Consider the following 16722-nt stretch of genomic DNA (forward strand, 5'->3'; position numbering starts at 1 on the left):
AAGTATAGACTGCAGATAAAATGTTCTCTGTATTTAGACGTGTGTATTAATTAAATATTTGCAGCTATTCTATGTAATATGAATGCAATGTATTTATATAAAATCAGTTTTTATGATTGGGACCCAAAATAAACCCTAATGTTTCATGGAGTCCTATCAGTTAGCCTCTGTACTATGAAGAAGGATATAAACACGTTCACTAACCCAGGTGATTCCAGCCTGGCTACGTGCGCGCTCCTGTGACAGGGGGCGGAGTTAACAGGGTCAGACCAATCACAATCACAGAGAAACTGTGGAGAGCAACTTACGTCACTATTGAGGAATAATTATTTTAAAATATGAAGAATTAAAATCCGTAATTCAGATCAAAAACAACAGTTTCTGCAGTAAAAGCAGGAAGAAAAGAACACAGGCAGATAAATCAGTGTTATTGATAGTGTGATTACACAATATTAATTTATGGAGAATAAACTTTCACTCTTTATTAAAGCTCAGCTTGTGTCTGTGTTCATATAGATCAGCTGACATAAGGTGAAAAATATTTATATATTATCTCCAGGACTGAGGCTCAGCATCACCACACAATACATGAATGAATGAGGTTTAATCAGCTACTAATGTAGATATTAATGTTTCCTACAGGATGTGATGGTAAATAATGATAAATATTCTCTCTCCTGTCAGCGTCACATCAGATCCACGTTCACAATGATCCTCCTTTTATTGGACAGCTCGCTTTCTAAGAGATCTGATTGGTCAGGAGGCGGGATGGTGATAAACGATATAAATCTCTATATTTTTAACTCACTAAAGTCTGACCAAAAAGACCATTCAGGGTTAAATTTGCTGATGCAAAATGCCAGACACATTTATTAACACACAGCTGCACAATATGTGCCACAAAGTGTTTTTTCTCCTCTAAGAGACAGCACGTGTGAGTGAGTTCTGTAGTGTGTATGTTTAAATGAAGGTCTGGGTTAAAATGCACTCAGTGATGATGTAACTGAGCTTTACATGTTCTTAGAATTAGTGAAAGCAGCGACTTCTAAAACAAGAATTTAAACCAAAATAAGCTATAAAATAAATATATATTTATAATATTATTTTCTATTTCACCAAAATAGAAAAGTCAATATATCTTGAATCTCAATATATTGCCCAAGCCTAGATCAGTTGTTCTCAATACGTGGTTCAAATACCCACAAGCCACTGAAAACCCAACGACGTGCTTTTATTGTGAAGGGAATGTTCCAAACAGAACCACAGATTAATCTTGTGTCTGTCACAGTTCATTTGAAGATCCATCGTCTTTATTTACGTCACTGTCTCTTTAAAAGTCATGAACATGTGAGTTTGTCTCTAATCTTTTATTTTCTTCTTCTTCTTCTTCTTTAGAGGAACTTCCTCATCTATGATTATTTTGTCCTTTTTCTGTTTCTTCTTCTGCTTCACGCTCACATCTCTGATTTCTTCTTTTTCTTCTGCAGCTTCAACCTGTGGCTGTTTCTTCTTCTTCTTCTTCTTCTTCTCGTCCTCAGTTCCAGGAGGCAGAGCTTCAGATTCTATGGAGGGTGATTCGTTTCTCTTTAGCTTTGTTTTCCTTTTCTTCTCATCACCTTCACCTCTTCCTGCCTCCACTTCCTCCTCCTCCTCCTTCCTTTGTTGCGTCTCCACCTCCTTTGTGGGCAGGGTTTGTGAACTCCCCGATTGGCTCTTCTTGCCGTACTTGGCCATAAACTCCGCCTCCTGCTGCTCCAGTCGAGCTAATTTGGCACTCATGGTCAAACCGTGTCTGGCTCCTCTGAAATAAAAAATAAATAAAAAAACAAACATTTTAAATCCTGTCGTTCAAACTTTGATGTCTTTGTTAAATCTCAGACGTACTTGTGTGCGGTGCGCCCCCCGCAGGCCTTTATCAGCTGTGCATCTGACAGTCTGTGGAGAAACATTCATCAATTCATCTTTAAACACATTTCACACGAAAACCTTTAAAAACAGCATTTTGAAATCACCTAGCAACAAAACACATTATTATGCACTATATATTTATTTTATTACCTTTTAAAAATAGGACTACTTTACAGTTTTAGAGCCTGTGTTCCTTCATCTTGAAATCACGTGATTGATGATGTCACACGACCCCACTGTCTGTAAACATCCCATTGTTTTCTATTGGAGTGAAACATTCAGCCTGATTTTTACATCATTTAGTAGATTTAGTAACTTTTTAGATCAATTAGTAGTAAATCACTGACTGTTGAGGGACTTCATCCTAAAGTCCTTTTATCCTCAGGGTTTGTGTCTTCAACAGTTTGTGATTTACTCTAACTTCAGCCACCAGAGCGTGTCAGCACACTGTTTAAGGGAGAGTGAAGGTCCCTTAGAGAGCTCTTCTTCTCTGCTTCATTGTCTACTACCACACCTCAGAGTTGGAACTGTCGCCCCCTGTGGTCACAACAGTTTTTATTCTCTTTCTATAAACAAAACAGGTTTACATCGACATCTTTAACTTTTCTTGGTTTTTTAGAGCAACTAAAAGCAGCACAAGTTGTTATTTTGACTAAAAAGTAGTCAATTTTTAAAAGGCAATTGAAAATATGGTTCATAAAAATGTGTTTTGTTAGACATAGATCTAATAAGTACATTTAGAAGGTTTTAGGACAACTGCAATTCCCAATATGTCCACTGGAGGTCAGTAGTTTTAGTGCAATAAGTGTTTTTTCTCATATTTTGGAAGCTCATGCTGTGTGTGTGTGTGTGTGTGTGTGTGTGTGTGTGTGTGTGTGTGTGTGTGTGTGTGTGTGTGTGTGTGTGTGTGTGTGTGTGTGTGTGTGTGTGTGTGTGTGTGTGTGCGTGCGTGCGTGTGTGTGTGTGCGTCAACCTGGTTGTGCTGGACAGATCCAGCCTCTGATCGTCGTCCTCTGAGCTACTGCTGTCGTCGTCTGAGTCGGACGCTTTTGGCTCCGGCTGCTCCTCACCTGACAGCAGCGTGGCCGACTGGGAGGAGACGACATTTGGTTTGAACGTTAGAGCACGTTAAACAAGCTAACAGTCTGAATCCCTGTAGAAACTAGAATTTTGCTATTAGACATCACAAAATTAGATCAAACTAGAGATTTCAACATGAATCTTGAAGGATATATTGCTGATAAGATTAAACGTATGATGGGAAAAAATAAGTCTAATGTAAAGTCTCTCTGTGGAAACACAAACCTTCACAAAACATCCGTAAAGTTTAGCTTTTGCCAGCGACGCTTTTCGAGGCTTCTTATTAGAGACGGCGTTGTCATCGTCGTCTTCCACTGCCGTCTTTTTCAGTTTGATCCCATTCTGACGCACAAAGGAAGAAACAGAGTTAGAAATAAGTGCAGAAGATTAAATCAGTGGTTCTCAACCTGTTCTTCAAAGTCAGTAAAATGATGGTCCATTGTTCTATGAATCTGTGATAACCACATTTATTTATTCATCTGAATAATATCCACTGTTATCCAGGAACGTTTATTATTATAGTCATCTTAAAGATGGAAATCATGGTTTTAATCACTAATAAAATGGTTTAAAAGTTACGAAAAATGGAGGAAAAGTTGATGAAATGTGATTTTAAAAACCACAGAAATTGGTTAAAAGTTGCAAATTAGAGTGGATAAAAACAGACAGAAAACATGTTAAAAGGTTTAAAGTGTCATTATTGGAGCAATTAGTTTAAACTGGCAAATAATAAGCATTGCAAATGGTGAATGATGTTAAATTGGCCAAAATAATCATGAAATCTGGTGAAAAGAGGTTAAAAGTGACAATAATGTGTCAACATGTGTGACATTAGGTGTAAAAGTGGTAGAAATGGTTTATAAGTGCTGAACATGTCTGGAAAGTAGAAAAATGTGTAGAAAAGTCATTGAAATGTGATGTAGAAATGTCAGAATTGGGAGAAATGTAGCAAAAATACATTAAAAGGAGCAAAAATATGGCAAGAAAAAGTGATGAAAACAGGTTAAAATTTGGTGAAGTTGCAGAAAAATGGTAAAAATAAGCAACAATGGGCTCAAATTGTTCCAAAGCTATTCTTAGTTTCTGAAGGCATCTGGTGACCCTGATGTTGAGAACCTCTGTGTTGATCCTACACATTAAAACTCACTGGATCTGTTTCCACCTCCAGACTGGACGAGGCCTTATTGAAGACGTGATCCCACCATTGGAAGGTGAACTGTTCTCCTTCTGTGTGTCCAACCTGCATCACAAACACATTGATGAGGTTGATGGTTTGAGTCCCTCTAGGGCTGAATGATGACTCGGCGTTCTCACTCCTCCTTTGTTGCTCTTCACTTTGACCTTGACGGGCTCAGAGATGCCGTTCTCAGCTCGTCCCAGACCTTTCCCTGTGGACACACACACACACGTACATGGACCAATCACACGCCTCCTCCTCAGCATCCCCACCAATCACACGCTGAGATGAACTAAAGTCTCACCGTGTTCCCAGCCGTGACGCAGCAGCTGCTGCTCAGCAAACTTCAGACCTCGACTCTTCTCTGGAACGCCCTCCGCCATCTACACATAAACCATAGGATGGTAAACTTTAGAGCATGTGTCAAACTCAAGGCCCAGGGGCCAAACCCGGCCCTTTAAAGCAGTGGTTGTTAAACTCCTTATGTCCAACTACAACATTTTACTCAGAATTCTGTAAAAACATCTATAGATCATAATAATGGAATGAATGAGTGATAACATGTTTTAAATAATCTAACTTAGTAAATAAGTGAATGAAACAGTATTTATTGTCTCCTGAATAGATTTATTGCTATAGTTTTTATCATTTCTGGTCATTTATCCCCTGATGTGAGACCAAGACTCAGTTCATGTTCTGATTTAGATCATTTATATCATCATTTTGTGTGTATTTATGTCTTTTTTTATTATTCAGTATATTTTTCTCTTATTTTGTGTGTTGTGTGGTGTCGTTTGGTTGTTTCTTATGTCATTTTGTATGTTTTTCTGTTAATTTTGTGTATTTTGTAGTGATCTTGTGTATTTTTTTTCCTCAGCGTGTCTTTGTTGTCGTTTTGTGTGTAGCTGGTAATGGTATTTTCATCTCAGTGCGTGTTTTTGGTGTCAATTTGTGTATTTTGTCAGTTCTTTTTATTATTCAGTATATTTTTCTCTTATTTTATGTGTTTTCATTGTTGTTGTGTGAGTTGCTGGTAATATTGGAATGGAAATGTGTTGAAACATATCTAAGTTTTTTAACCTGATTAAGAACAAGCGATGAAAACAAAGGTAATAATTAATTTGAATTATCAACAATAGTTGAAGTGGAATATTAAAATACTATTGATGTCAATTGTACAATTTTGGGTCATATTTGATTAAATTTCACTAAATCGCCTCATTAAGATTAAATTCTGGTGCTTTTCAGTCATAATGGCACACAGACCAAAGCTTCCTAACGGTGTACCAGTTTAAATGGTTACCGGTTTAAGTGATGATTGACTCTGGGAGGTCCGTCACCGGAAACAGCATTCGTTATTATTTAGACCACATACAGACTGTTTCATAATCACATTAGTTATTCATTAAAATAGTGTTCATAGAATGTAATGCGTAACCACGACAACCAAAAAATGAATAAATGTATTTTGTATTAACACCGTTATTTCCAGATGAATTAGAACGTCCCGCTAAAGTCGCCGTGTTTATGCGTCTTTTCTGCGTCGTTTGAACGTTTTCGAGGCAAAAACTAAACCACAGACATTTGAACTCAAACACTCGGTGAACAAAGTCTTTATTTACCTTCTCGGTTTGTTTCTGTTTTGAAGTTTCAGGAACGCAGAGAAACAGCCATGTGACGCCAACACAGAGCCGCCATGACACCGGAAACAGCCTGTGGTCACTTCCTGTCCGCTGCGTCGTCGTCGTCTTTATTCAAAAATATAAAACAGTTCAGTAGAAATAGTGCAATAACAACCACCAGGGGGCGACAAACACACAGGCAAAGCTTTAGAGTTTCACTTCGGAACGTTTGTGTTAAAATGATTCAATAAAATAAAAAAAACAAGAGAATCAAAACTTTTTTACACTTAAATCAAAGAAAAAAAGCAATTCATTGGGTTTAATATTTTTATTTATTTTTAATTTTATTTTTATTTCACCTTTATTTAACCAGGAAAAAAATCCCATTGAGATTAAAAACCTCTTTTTCAAGGGAGTCCTGGCCAAGAGGCAGCAAAGTTACAACACACTGAACAGAAATACATTTACATTACATTAAAATGACAGGATAACATAAGAATCAAATAAAACAATTACAGACAACTGAGGCTGTCTCAAATTCTCTCAGTTATGTTTTAAAGGCATGTTCCAAACACAAGGAGCTCATGTACAAAGGCTTTTTTCCAGCTCTTTTATGTCGTTTTTTATTTAAATTAATTCTATTCCCCCTTTTTTTCTTTCTATTTGTATTTTTAATAAGGTGCATTATAACTGCGCTGTGTTTGGAGTGGCTCGTGTCCACCAGGGGGCCCCTGAGAGCCCACCGTCTCTCACCTGTTGAACCTACAGCGCGTGACACACACACCTTGTGTGTGTGTCACTCACCTAAGGGAGCGTGTGGTGGATGGACTGACCACGAACATGGGCTCAGACGAGGCTTATAACTTCGTCTTTAAAGGTGAGTTTGTTCATTATTGATTAAGCCGTTAGTCACTGATCAGTGATCGATCACTAATCTAATCTGTGCCTGACGTGTTTCCTTCTGCACGGAGCACGTGAGGGATCAGGATCACAGCCAATCATTGCCTTTGATTTTGTTCAAATGGAAAAGATTTTAAATTTACTTTGATTTGATTTAGTTTTTCATTATTGGTTAAAATAAAGTTCATTTTCAGATGTTTGCATGTCTGGAATCTGTAGGGTATATATATATATATATATATATATATATATATATATATATATGAACAGGGACATAATTAAGTGTTCAAGATATTGATTTATTATGAATATACATAAATATTTGGGTTATTTTGGTGCAGCCCAGTAGATATTATTAAAGTGGGTTGAATGGATTCTAAAGGTCAACATTAACAAAGATAATTTATTACTTTATTATTGATCTCACAGTCGTTACAGCTGCAATAAAAGAGAAATAAAAGCTATTGAAGCAAATAAAAACCTAAATAAATAGATGCTATTCTTTACACACAAACAAACATCCTGTTGGCCACGTGTTTACACACACACACACACACACACACACACACACACACACACACACACACACACACACACTGTGATGTTGAGAACCAATGGTTGGAGCGTTCTGTGGTCAGCTGATCTAATTTCATTTTCATCAAACACACGTGAGAAATGTTCATTTATTATGTTTCATACAAAGGTGAAACAACCCAAAACAAAGAATGACTCCAAACATAGACAAAATAAATAGACATAATGACGACAATAATGAGAGAAAAATGACAACAATATTACAAAAAATGACTATAAAATGTACACTAAAGGACAAAACATGACACAAATATACATAAATTGACATTGCAATACAAAAGTATTGAAAACGACAATAAAAGTGCACAAAATGAGAGAGAAATACACAAAATGACAGAATAATACACACTAAACGACAATAAAAATACTGAATTGATCTTCACAATAAATTATTATTATTATCATAAATTGATTTAAGATGATAAAAGTAACTAAAGAACATCAGTCTGGTTAAATTGAGTGTTTTAAATCACATTTCACATTTTCTGGTTTTTTTTGTAATTGTAATTTTTGCTTGAAAAAGACGTTTTCACTTTAACACCGTGTGTGTGTGTGTGTGTGTGTGTGTTGTTTTTATTATTTGTTGTTATTGTGTGTTTTTTAAATCATGTCGTGCATTTGTCCTGTCATTGTGTGTATTTTTGGAATCATTTTGTGTGTTTTTCTGTTGTTTTATGTATTTATGCTGTCTTCGTATGTGTTTTTTGGGGTCAGTTTGTGTATTTGTTTTTCACGGCCACACATTTAGAAGTTGGGCTGGGCTGTATGTGGCCCCCCCCCCGGGGCCCCCAGCTTCCTGTGTGTGTATCATTGCATCATGTAGAATTAATAACATCAGTTACAGAACAAGGAGGAGCTTTGAAGGCCATGTTAATCCTAATATTTTGTAATCGTTTCTGAATAATGATTTTAGGATTAAGAGGATGATCAGGCTCCCACTAATTATTAGTAATGATCTTATTTTCAAACGTGTCAACATTTCAACACCAAAGAGACATTTCACTTTAAAGTTCTTGGATTTAAACATTTCTTCATCACATCTGCATCACTTTGTGGTTTTAGCTCATATTTATTGTTCAGTGTCACATTTTGAACTTTTGTGTGTTTTTTAAGCCATTTTGTCTATTTTTTTTAAAATTCATTTTGTGTAATTTTTTTTAGGAATCTTGTGTCATTTTTGTCATTCTGTGTGTCTTTGAGGCCATTTTGTTTTTGTTGTTGTTTTGTGTATTTTTTCTTACATTTTCTTTGTTTTTTAAGTCAGTTTGTGTATTTTTTGGCATTTTGAATGTAATTTCTGTCATTTAAAACAGGGGTTCTCAACACTGGGGTCAAGACTCCATTTGGGGTCGCGAGACAGTGGGAGGGGTCATCAGATACCTTTAAGAAACTAAGAATATATTTTGTTTACAATTTCAGCCCATTTTTACTTATTTTTACCCTTTTTCTGCAACTCCACCAAACTCACCATATTTTAACATATTTTCATCACTTTTTCTTGCCATATTTTTGCTCCTTTTAATGTATTTTTGCTACATTTTTCCATTTCTGACACTTACTCTCATTTCAATGTCATGTTCAGCACTAATAAACCCTTTCCATCACTTTTACACCTAATGTCACATATGTTGACCCATTATTGTCACTTTTAACGTTTTTTCACCATATTTCATGGTTATTTTTGGCCAATTTTCCACATTCACCATTTGTCATGCCCATTATTTGTCAGTTTAAATGAAGTTTTCCAATATTGACACTTTTAACTCTTTTTCTGTCCATTTTTGCCCACTCTAATTTGCAACTTTTGACTAATTTCTGTGGTTTTTACCACCTTTGCCACCATTTTTGGTCAATTTTAATCCATGTTATGGTTCAGTGTGTTGTGGTTGTTGTTCTGTGTGTTTTTGGAGTTAGTTGTGTATTTGTGTTATCATTTAATGTATGTTTTTGTCCTTTTGTATATTTTTTTATCATATTTCATGTTTTTGGTGACTTTTAACCTGTTTCATTTCTGATCAAAGCAATGACTGACATCATTAAGAGTTTTCTATCCTATGACCTGAATAATAATCCAGTAACTACCAGCAGGTTGTTTTCACCACTGCACCAGCTTCACTTTGTCGACTGAAGTTAAACCAAAGCAAACATACACGTTCATGCTCGGCTGCTTCCCGTCGCTCCTCAGAATCAACAAACCGGACCAGCAGACGCTCTCACGGCTGCTTGTCCTGTATCGTCATGGAAACGTGAAGGTCTTGTTTGCGTTAGGAGTTACTGAGTACAGGAGGAGAGTTGTGCTGTGGACTATAACCCAGCATGAACCGTCAAATATTCCACAGCGTTACCAGTTTAGGTTTTTACGTATCATTGAGGTGGAAATGGGACGTTTTCATTGGTTAATAATCAGAGCATCAACAAATGTTACAAACTTTTAGCATTTTTTCTGACATTCTATAAGCAAAAAAATAATTGTCTTGTAGTGACAAGACCAGTGTTATTCAACCTTGGGGTCATGACCCCATGTGGGGTCGCCTGGAATGTCTAGAAATTATTATTATTATTCTTTTTAAAATGAACAAAACACAATCTTGTATTCTATATTTTCAAAATAATAAATAAAATAATATTATAAATAAGATAGCATAAAATAATATACATATTTTTTAAATCACTAACACAAAGAAAATGAATAAAAATAAATTAAAATCGTCGTAAATAAAAGTCGTGTGTGTTTTTGGAGTCGTTTTGTGTGTTTTTCTCTTGTTTTATGTATTTATTTGATCATAGTGTGTGTTTTTGGAGTCGTTTTGTGTGTTTTTCTCTTGTTTTATGTATTTATTTGATCATAGTGTGTGTTTTTGGAGTCGTTTTGTGTGTTTTTCTCTTGTTTTATGTATTTATTTTATCATAGTGTGTGTTTTTGGAGTTGTTTTGTGTGTTTTTCTCTTGTTTTATGTATTTATTTTATCATAGTGTGTGTTTTTGGAGTCGTTTTGTGTGTTTTTCTCTTGTTTTATGTATTAATATCTGACTAGTTAAGGTGTGCGTCTCAGAGCGCTGCTTTTTAAACTAATCCTTCCTGGTTTCAAAGTGTCGTAAGGCTTTTCCAGCTCTGTTCACACCCAGGAGGAATCATTAATGGCTTATATTGGGACAAACACACCCCACTAATAAACACCTAGCACCAGTCCTGGTCACACACAGTGAGGCCACGCCTTTATTAACATTAGTCACCCAATGAGGGGTCGGCCCTCTGATGTTTAGAACAGGAAGGAAGGTTGGTCCATAGCAGACAGACTCGTTCCACCTGATCGTCACCTCTTCCTGTTTCTGACGTGATCTTTATAAAACAAAGCTGCTCTTGTCATGTTTTTGTTCTAAATCTTGGTACGCGTCCCTTACATACAGTAAACATCTCATGTAGAAACACAATCTACCACAACTGGAACTGAATTTATTTCCCACAAAGGCATCTGTATAAAATAAAAAAGGGTTGTCAAAATGTTTTTTTAATAATATAACACCAAATAATTCAATTCAAAATAAAAAGATTCTCAGACTCTAAGTATAGATATATTTATGATGCCGTCCATTACATTAATCTGATTGGTCTGCTATGGTGTTGTCTGGTTATTTCTTTTTTTGTAGTTTCACAATGTCTGTAATTTTCTGTAGAAATGTAATGAATTACTTTACGTCTTTTAAAATGTACTTAAATACAAATAAAATTACTGATTTACAAATATACTCAACAAAGTAGCTATAAAAGTAACTGGATTACAGTAAAATGTGAGTAATCTATTACTTTCACCTCTGATGATCTGACGTTCACAGTCTGGTTCTTGTGTGTTTTAATAACACAGTGATTTTAAAAACCATCCCGGTGTCGTCCCACAGTGGTGCTGATCGGAGAATCCGGGGTAGGGAAGACCAACCTGTTGTCCCGATTCACCAAAAACGAGTTCAACCACGACAGTCGGACGACCATCGGCGTGGAGTTCAGCACACGCACGGTTCAGCTCGGAGGATTCACCGCTAAAGCTCAGATATGGGACACAGCCGGACTGGAGCGGTACCGGGCCATCACGTCTGCGTGAGTAACTACGACATCCTCTGATTTATGTTTATACGTTGGTTAGATTCAAACATCTAAAACATGCTTTTTAAAACGCCCTCTATCAACACTGAACTTTGGCCCTTTAGATCAGGGGTTCCCCCAAAATAAAGGTCCCAGAGAGCGTGGACCCTCCAAAATAAAGGTCCCAGAGAGCGGGGACCCTCCAAAATAAAGGTCCCAGAGAGCAGGGACCCTCCAAAATAAAGGTCCCATAGAGCAGGGACCCCCACTGTAGCTGAAGGTGGTTGAACACAGACATGAACATTGAAGAACAGTCATGTGGAGACAGGACCATCTATAAGGGGGAATAAAGGAGAGATTTTTGGGGTCCATCCATAAAGTCAGTAAAATGATGGTCCATTGTTCTATGAATCTGTGATAACCACATTTATTTATTCATCTGAATAATATCCACTGTTATCCAGGAACGTTTATTATTATTATTATAGTCATCTTAAAGATGGAAATCCTGGTTTTAATCACTAATAAAATGGTTCAAAGTGACCAAAGATGGTGGAAAAGGAGGTGAAATGAGATTTTAAAAACCATAGAAATTGGTTAAAAGTTGTAAATTAGAGTGGATAAAAACAGACAGAAAAAAGGAACAATTCATTTAAAGTGGGAAATCGTGAAAATAATCAGTAAATCTGGTGAAAAGAGGTTAAAAGTGACAATAATGAGTCAACATATGTGACATTAGGTGTAAAAGTGGTAAAAATGGTTTATAAGTGATGAACATGTCTGGAAAGTGGTAAAAATGTGCAGAAAAGACATTAAAATGTGATGTAGAAGTGTCAGAAATGTGAGAAAAATACATTAAAAGGAGCAAAAATATGTCAAGAAAAAGTGATGAAAATATGATAAAATATGGTGAGTTTGGTGTAGTTGCGGAAAAAGGGTAAAAATGAACAAAAACGGGCTTGAATTGTTCAGAAAATATTCTTAGTTTCTTGAGGGCATGTGGTGGCCCCTCCTAGTGTCTTGCGACACGCAAATGGGGTCCTGACCCCAAGATTGAGAACCACTGCTTTAGAGCATTCAATTGGGCCAGCAGGAATAACTTCATCATTTATAATATATATATATATATATATATATATATATATATATATATATATATATATATATATATATATATATATATATATATAATTATTGGTCACAAAATCATGGAAATTGAGGTGAATTTAGGTTTAACATTAACATACTTTATATATTATTTATTTATGAGATCAAGCTGGTTTATATTTGGCGTCTGAAGGTGAGCTCCTGATCCCTGGAGGACAGAGGACGATGATTCTAATAACCGCCACATTCATTTTTTCCTCCTTTCTGGTTGAACTGGTTCAGCAGATCCTGATTCATTCATGTTTTGTGAATAAACTGGTCTGTGAACTGGTTTGTGGTCTTCTCAGGTACTACAGAGGAGCGGTGGGAGCGCTGATGGTCTATGACATCACCAAACATCCAACCTATGACGGCGTGGAGCGCTGGCTGAAGGAGCTCTACGAGCACGCCGAGTCCAACATCGTCATCATGTTGGTGGGAAACAAGAGCGACTTAGAGTCAGAGCGTTCTGTTCCCACTGAGGAGGCACGACGATACGCAGGTGTGTGTGTGTGTGTGTGTGTGTGTGTGTGTGTGTGTGTGCGTGTGCGTGTGCGTGTGCGTGTGCGTGTGCGTGTGCGTGTGCGCGTGCGCGTGCGCGTGCGCGTGCGCGTGCGCGTGCGTGTGCGTGTGTGTGTGTGTGTGTGTGTGTGTGTGTTTGGCACAGATAATCTCTAAGAGCCACTATTTTGGAAAAAGGCTTTGGCCACTCAAATATTCAATATGGCGGCCATTATTTGAGTTGGATCTGGCCACAGGAGGTGTGGCACCAGCGGGCGTGTTTGGTTATGTGGTTATATGTGGTCTGTTTTTGAAAGTGTCCTGAACCAGGGGTGACCTCGGTCACTGGGACGCGGGCTCAGTTCTAACGTTGCACATATTTGGACTTGGGAGGACCAGACTTTTCTGCTGACACCTTGTTTGATCCAAGTATTTTTTGGTGATATAATAACCATTGAATAGCAATGGTGGCCATCTTGAAAAATGGCCGCCTTATTGAATTTTTGAGTGGACAACGCCTTTTTCCAAAATAGTGGCTCTTAAAGATTATCTGTTCCAAACGTCTTGATTTGATCCCAAAGTGAAGGATTTTTTTAATCATCTGCTGCACTAATGATTTTATTATTAAAAAAAAAAACCAGAACACAAACCTCCACCAAGCACCAAATCTGTTCTTTTCCAGATATTATCAGTTATCTGGATCATTGATCCTAATCATTTGCACTTGAAAGCATGTGTGTCAAACTCAAGGCCGGGGGCCAAATCTGGCCCTTTGGTGTACCCATTAGGGCCCGCAGTGGAAAGTAAAAATAAGAGAAAACATGAATGATTGTGTAAATTACCAAATAATTCAGTTGTAGATATCGCAGTCCCTCTAAATAGGCCACATTAATGTGAAAAAATCCCTTTTTTCTTCCCATCTAAAAATCTGTGGCCCTTGAGATAAAACTGGTCCATAAATGAACTAAAATGAGTTTGACACCCCTGGTTTAAAGGCTCAAAATAAATTTATATCTGCATTAATAACAACACAGTAGGTAATAATGTATGGACACCAACATATGGTTGTTTTAAAAAATAAATGTTTTTCTGATGCAATGGTTTTTTATTTATTTTTAAGTTTTATTGTTTATTAACGTCCCTGGTTTCTTCATTGTGACTCTTGTTCTGTGACTCTACAGAGAACAGAGGTCTTTTGTTTCTGGAGACGTCAGCCTTACAGTCCACCAACGTGGAGGCAGCGTTCAACCATGTTTTAACAGGTGAATCATTCTTTTTATTGTTTTTATTCTTAATAAAACACTGCACATTTCTAAAGTTCTTTTTGTAGAATATTCTCCTTTAAATTCCAGTCTTGAGCCTTTTTTAGTTTCTGTAAATACGTTTTATTAAATGCATTGAGTCTGGGTTTCATTCTTTTTTTATCTTTCAAAATAAAAATGCAGATTCTTTTTTGTTTTATTTGCCTTTTGTAAATATTTGAGGTCATTTTTATCCGAGGCTACCAGACTTTAAACGCCCTGACTTTGTTCTTGTAGTTGTGTACACTAGTTAAAATCACTACTGCTCTGTTATTGGTGAACGGATCAGGCTGAAATGTAGTAGCTATAATCTATAGACGTGTACGCATCGACGTCCGGAGCCTGATTTTTCATTTGGGGCCCAAAAGAAAAAAAAGTCAATTTCTCATTTATTTGCGAGTGAAATATTATGATAGTTGATGATACAAATCATTGGCACATACCAATATATAAATGGGGCCCATTACTCCGTATGTGTCTGGGCCTCTGGTGGCCCCATTTTTCAAATGACTACTCCTCCCTTTTTTTGAAATGGGGCTCAGGGGCCCACCCCCCATTTCTGGTAATTCCAAATTTATGGGAACATAGTCGTGTGATATATCGTTTCAAAGATAATTCAACGTAGATTATGATTATGCCTCACACAATTCCATTAGGGGCCCGGGGGCTCACCCCACTTTTTTTCAACAATTCCCATTAAAGTCGTTTTTTAATTTATTTGTGAGTCAAATGTTGCGACAGTTGGTGATACCGAATCATTGACACACACCAATATATGAATGAGGCCCATTACACCGTATGTGCCCCGGGAGCCCCATTTTTTAACTCTGTGTTTGAATGAATTCTCGGGAATGTGGTACGTGCTATTTGGCGTGGAGACGTTTCGCGGCCCCGGGCGAAATGTAATAAAGTCTGCATCGCTTTTATTTTCTCTCCTGATGTAAACGTTCCTGATGGTCTGATTTCAGAGATCCACAAACGTTTGGCCACTAAAGAGGCTCCACGTAGCGCCTTCAGTCCTCTGTCCCTCAACACCTCCAGAGGAGACGACAGCGAGGAGAAGAAGCCCTGCTGCAGAAATATCTGACAAACTGCCACCCTCGGGAGCCCCGGAACCACCTGGAGATCGGGTACTTCGTCACCCAGCAGACTTGGGGGACGTGGCGCCCTCAGGATGGACAGTTCTGACTACGTCTGATCTGCGCTGTGTGGAGGTTGGATGAAGCTCAGAGCATGATGCATGATGGGAAATGTAACAGACGGAGATCTGTGTGACCGTAACGTACTGGCTGGACGACACGTCATCAATACAGACAAATGATTGAATATGAAAAATAAAAAAAGCACTTTCAAAAACAAAAGCTGCAAAATATAAATAAAATTAAAAAAATTTAAAAAATCTTTATAATAGTTTGGATAAAAGCTAAGCAAAATTTAGAAATAAAAAAAAACATTTTAAAAAGTTGAAGACAAGAATATCGAAAAAAATATATAAATATAATGTTTTAAACCCTTATAGAGGAATAAAATTAACGTTACATTTTTTTATTGTGAGAGTTTATTAAAGTTTATTCAATCATAGAAAAACGATCTGAGATTTGCATTCAACTGTGTAGTTTTATTAAATGTTTTATTGCCATTTTTTCATTTTAAATTGTACAACTTACAACTCAACAAACTGAGAACTTCAGAAAAAATATTGAGATTCATTTTTTTTAAAGAAAAAAACATTTTAATATTAATATAAAATCCAATTGTAGAAAGCATTTAAAATAAAATATGAGTGTGTTTTTTTATTGTTTTTAATTTTTTCTAATTTAGTTAATGATTAATTCAATTGTTTAAATAGGAGCAAAATTAAGGGAAAAGATGTAAAATAGAGTCAAAACCTTGTTAGAATACTTGATCTCCTTTTTGTTTGTGTAACATTTCAAAATGGGAAAGGGTCAAATGCACAAATATCGCGTATGTTTTAAAGTGCTGGATTTTACCCTGAAAGGGCTGAACAACTAAATATAAAAAAACATCAAAACTGCTCCAAAATGTTCCATTTGCTCAGAGGAAAAAGGTACATTTAGAAAATCTGTATTTATTAATTTAAAAACATCAACTACAACATTTTAAATAAACAGTTATCTGTGATATCTGTGATATGGTGAACCATGTTTGTTGAAACGTTCCAGATTCTCACTGAGTTTTACTGTCACTGCTTGTTTCAACGCGATGATCTGGTGCAAATAAAGAACTTATGGAGACGTGTGACATGTTGTGGATTTTTTTTGACTCAACACAAAATAACATTTTAAGAATGTGAAAGATGAGACGTTGTAATGTAAAGCAGCGGTTCTCAACCTTAGGGTCACAAGACGCCGGGAGGGGGTCACCAGATCCCTTTAAGAAACTATGAACATTTTT

General features: G+C 36.6%; 2 protein-coding genes across 2 annotated transcripts; one reads left to right on the forward strand and one right to left on the reverse strand.

Moving 5' to 3' along the window:
• Positions 1 to 1210: 1210 nt before the first annotated feature.
• On the reverse strand, positions 1211 to 5907 carry gpatch4 (G patch domain containing 4). Its single transcript, XM_028471853.1, has 8 exons — positions 5788 to 5907; positions 4470 to 4548; positions 4303 to 4376; positions 4136 to 4228; positions 3214 to 3330; positions 2882 to 2997; positions 1885 to 1935; positions 1211 to 1801 (listed from the first exon to the last, which is right to left on the reverse strand). The coding sequence occupies exons 2-8, from the start codon at positions 4546 to 4548 to the stop codon at positions 1360 to 1362; spliced, it is 972 nt and encodes a 323-aa protein (XP_028327654.1). The 5' UTR covers positions 5788 to 5907; the 3' UTR covers positions 1211 to 1359.
• Positions 5908 to 6541: 634 nt separating this feature from the next.
• LOC114478655 (ras-related protein Rab-25-like) lies at positions 6542 to 16484 on the forward strand. Its single transcript, XM_028471854.1, has 5 exons — positions 6542 to 6664; positions 11179 to 11374; positions 12814 to 13007; positions 14188 to 14268; positions 15276 to 16484. The coding sequence occupies exons 1-5, from the start codon at positions 6628 to 6630 to the stop codon at positions 15392 to 15394; spliced, it is 627 nt and encodes a 208-aa protein (XP_028327655.1). The 5' UTR covers positions 6542 to 6627; the 3' UTR covers positions 15395 to 16484.
• Positions 16485 to 16722: the final 238 nt, after the last annotated feature.

This window comes from Gouania willdenowi, chromosome 16 (genome assembly GCF_900634775.1).
Source record: "Gouania willdenowi chromosome 16, fGouWil2.1, whole genome shotgun sequence".
NCBI classification, from domain to species: domain Eukaryota; kingdom Metazoa; phylum Chordata; class Actinopteri; order Blenniiformes; family Gobiesocidae; genus Gouania; species Gouania willdenowi.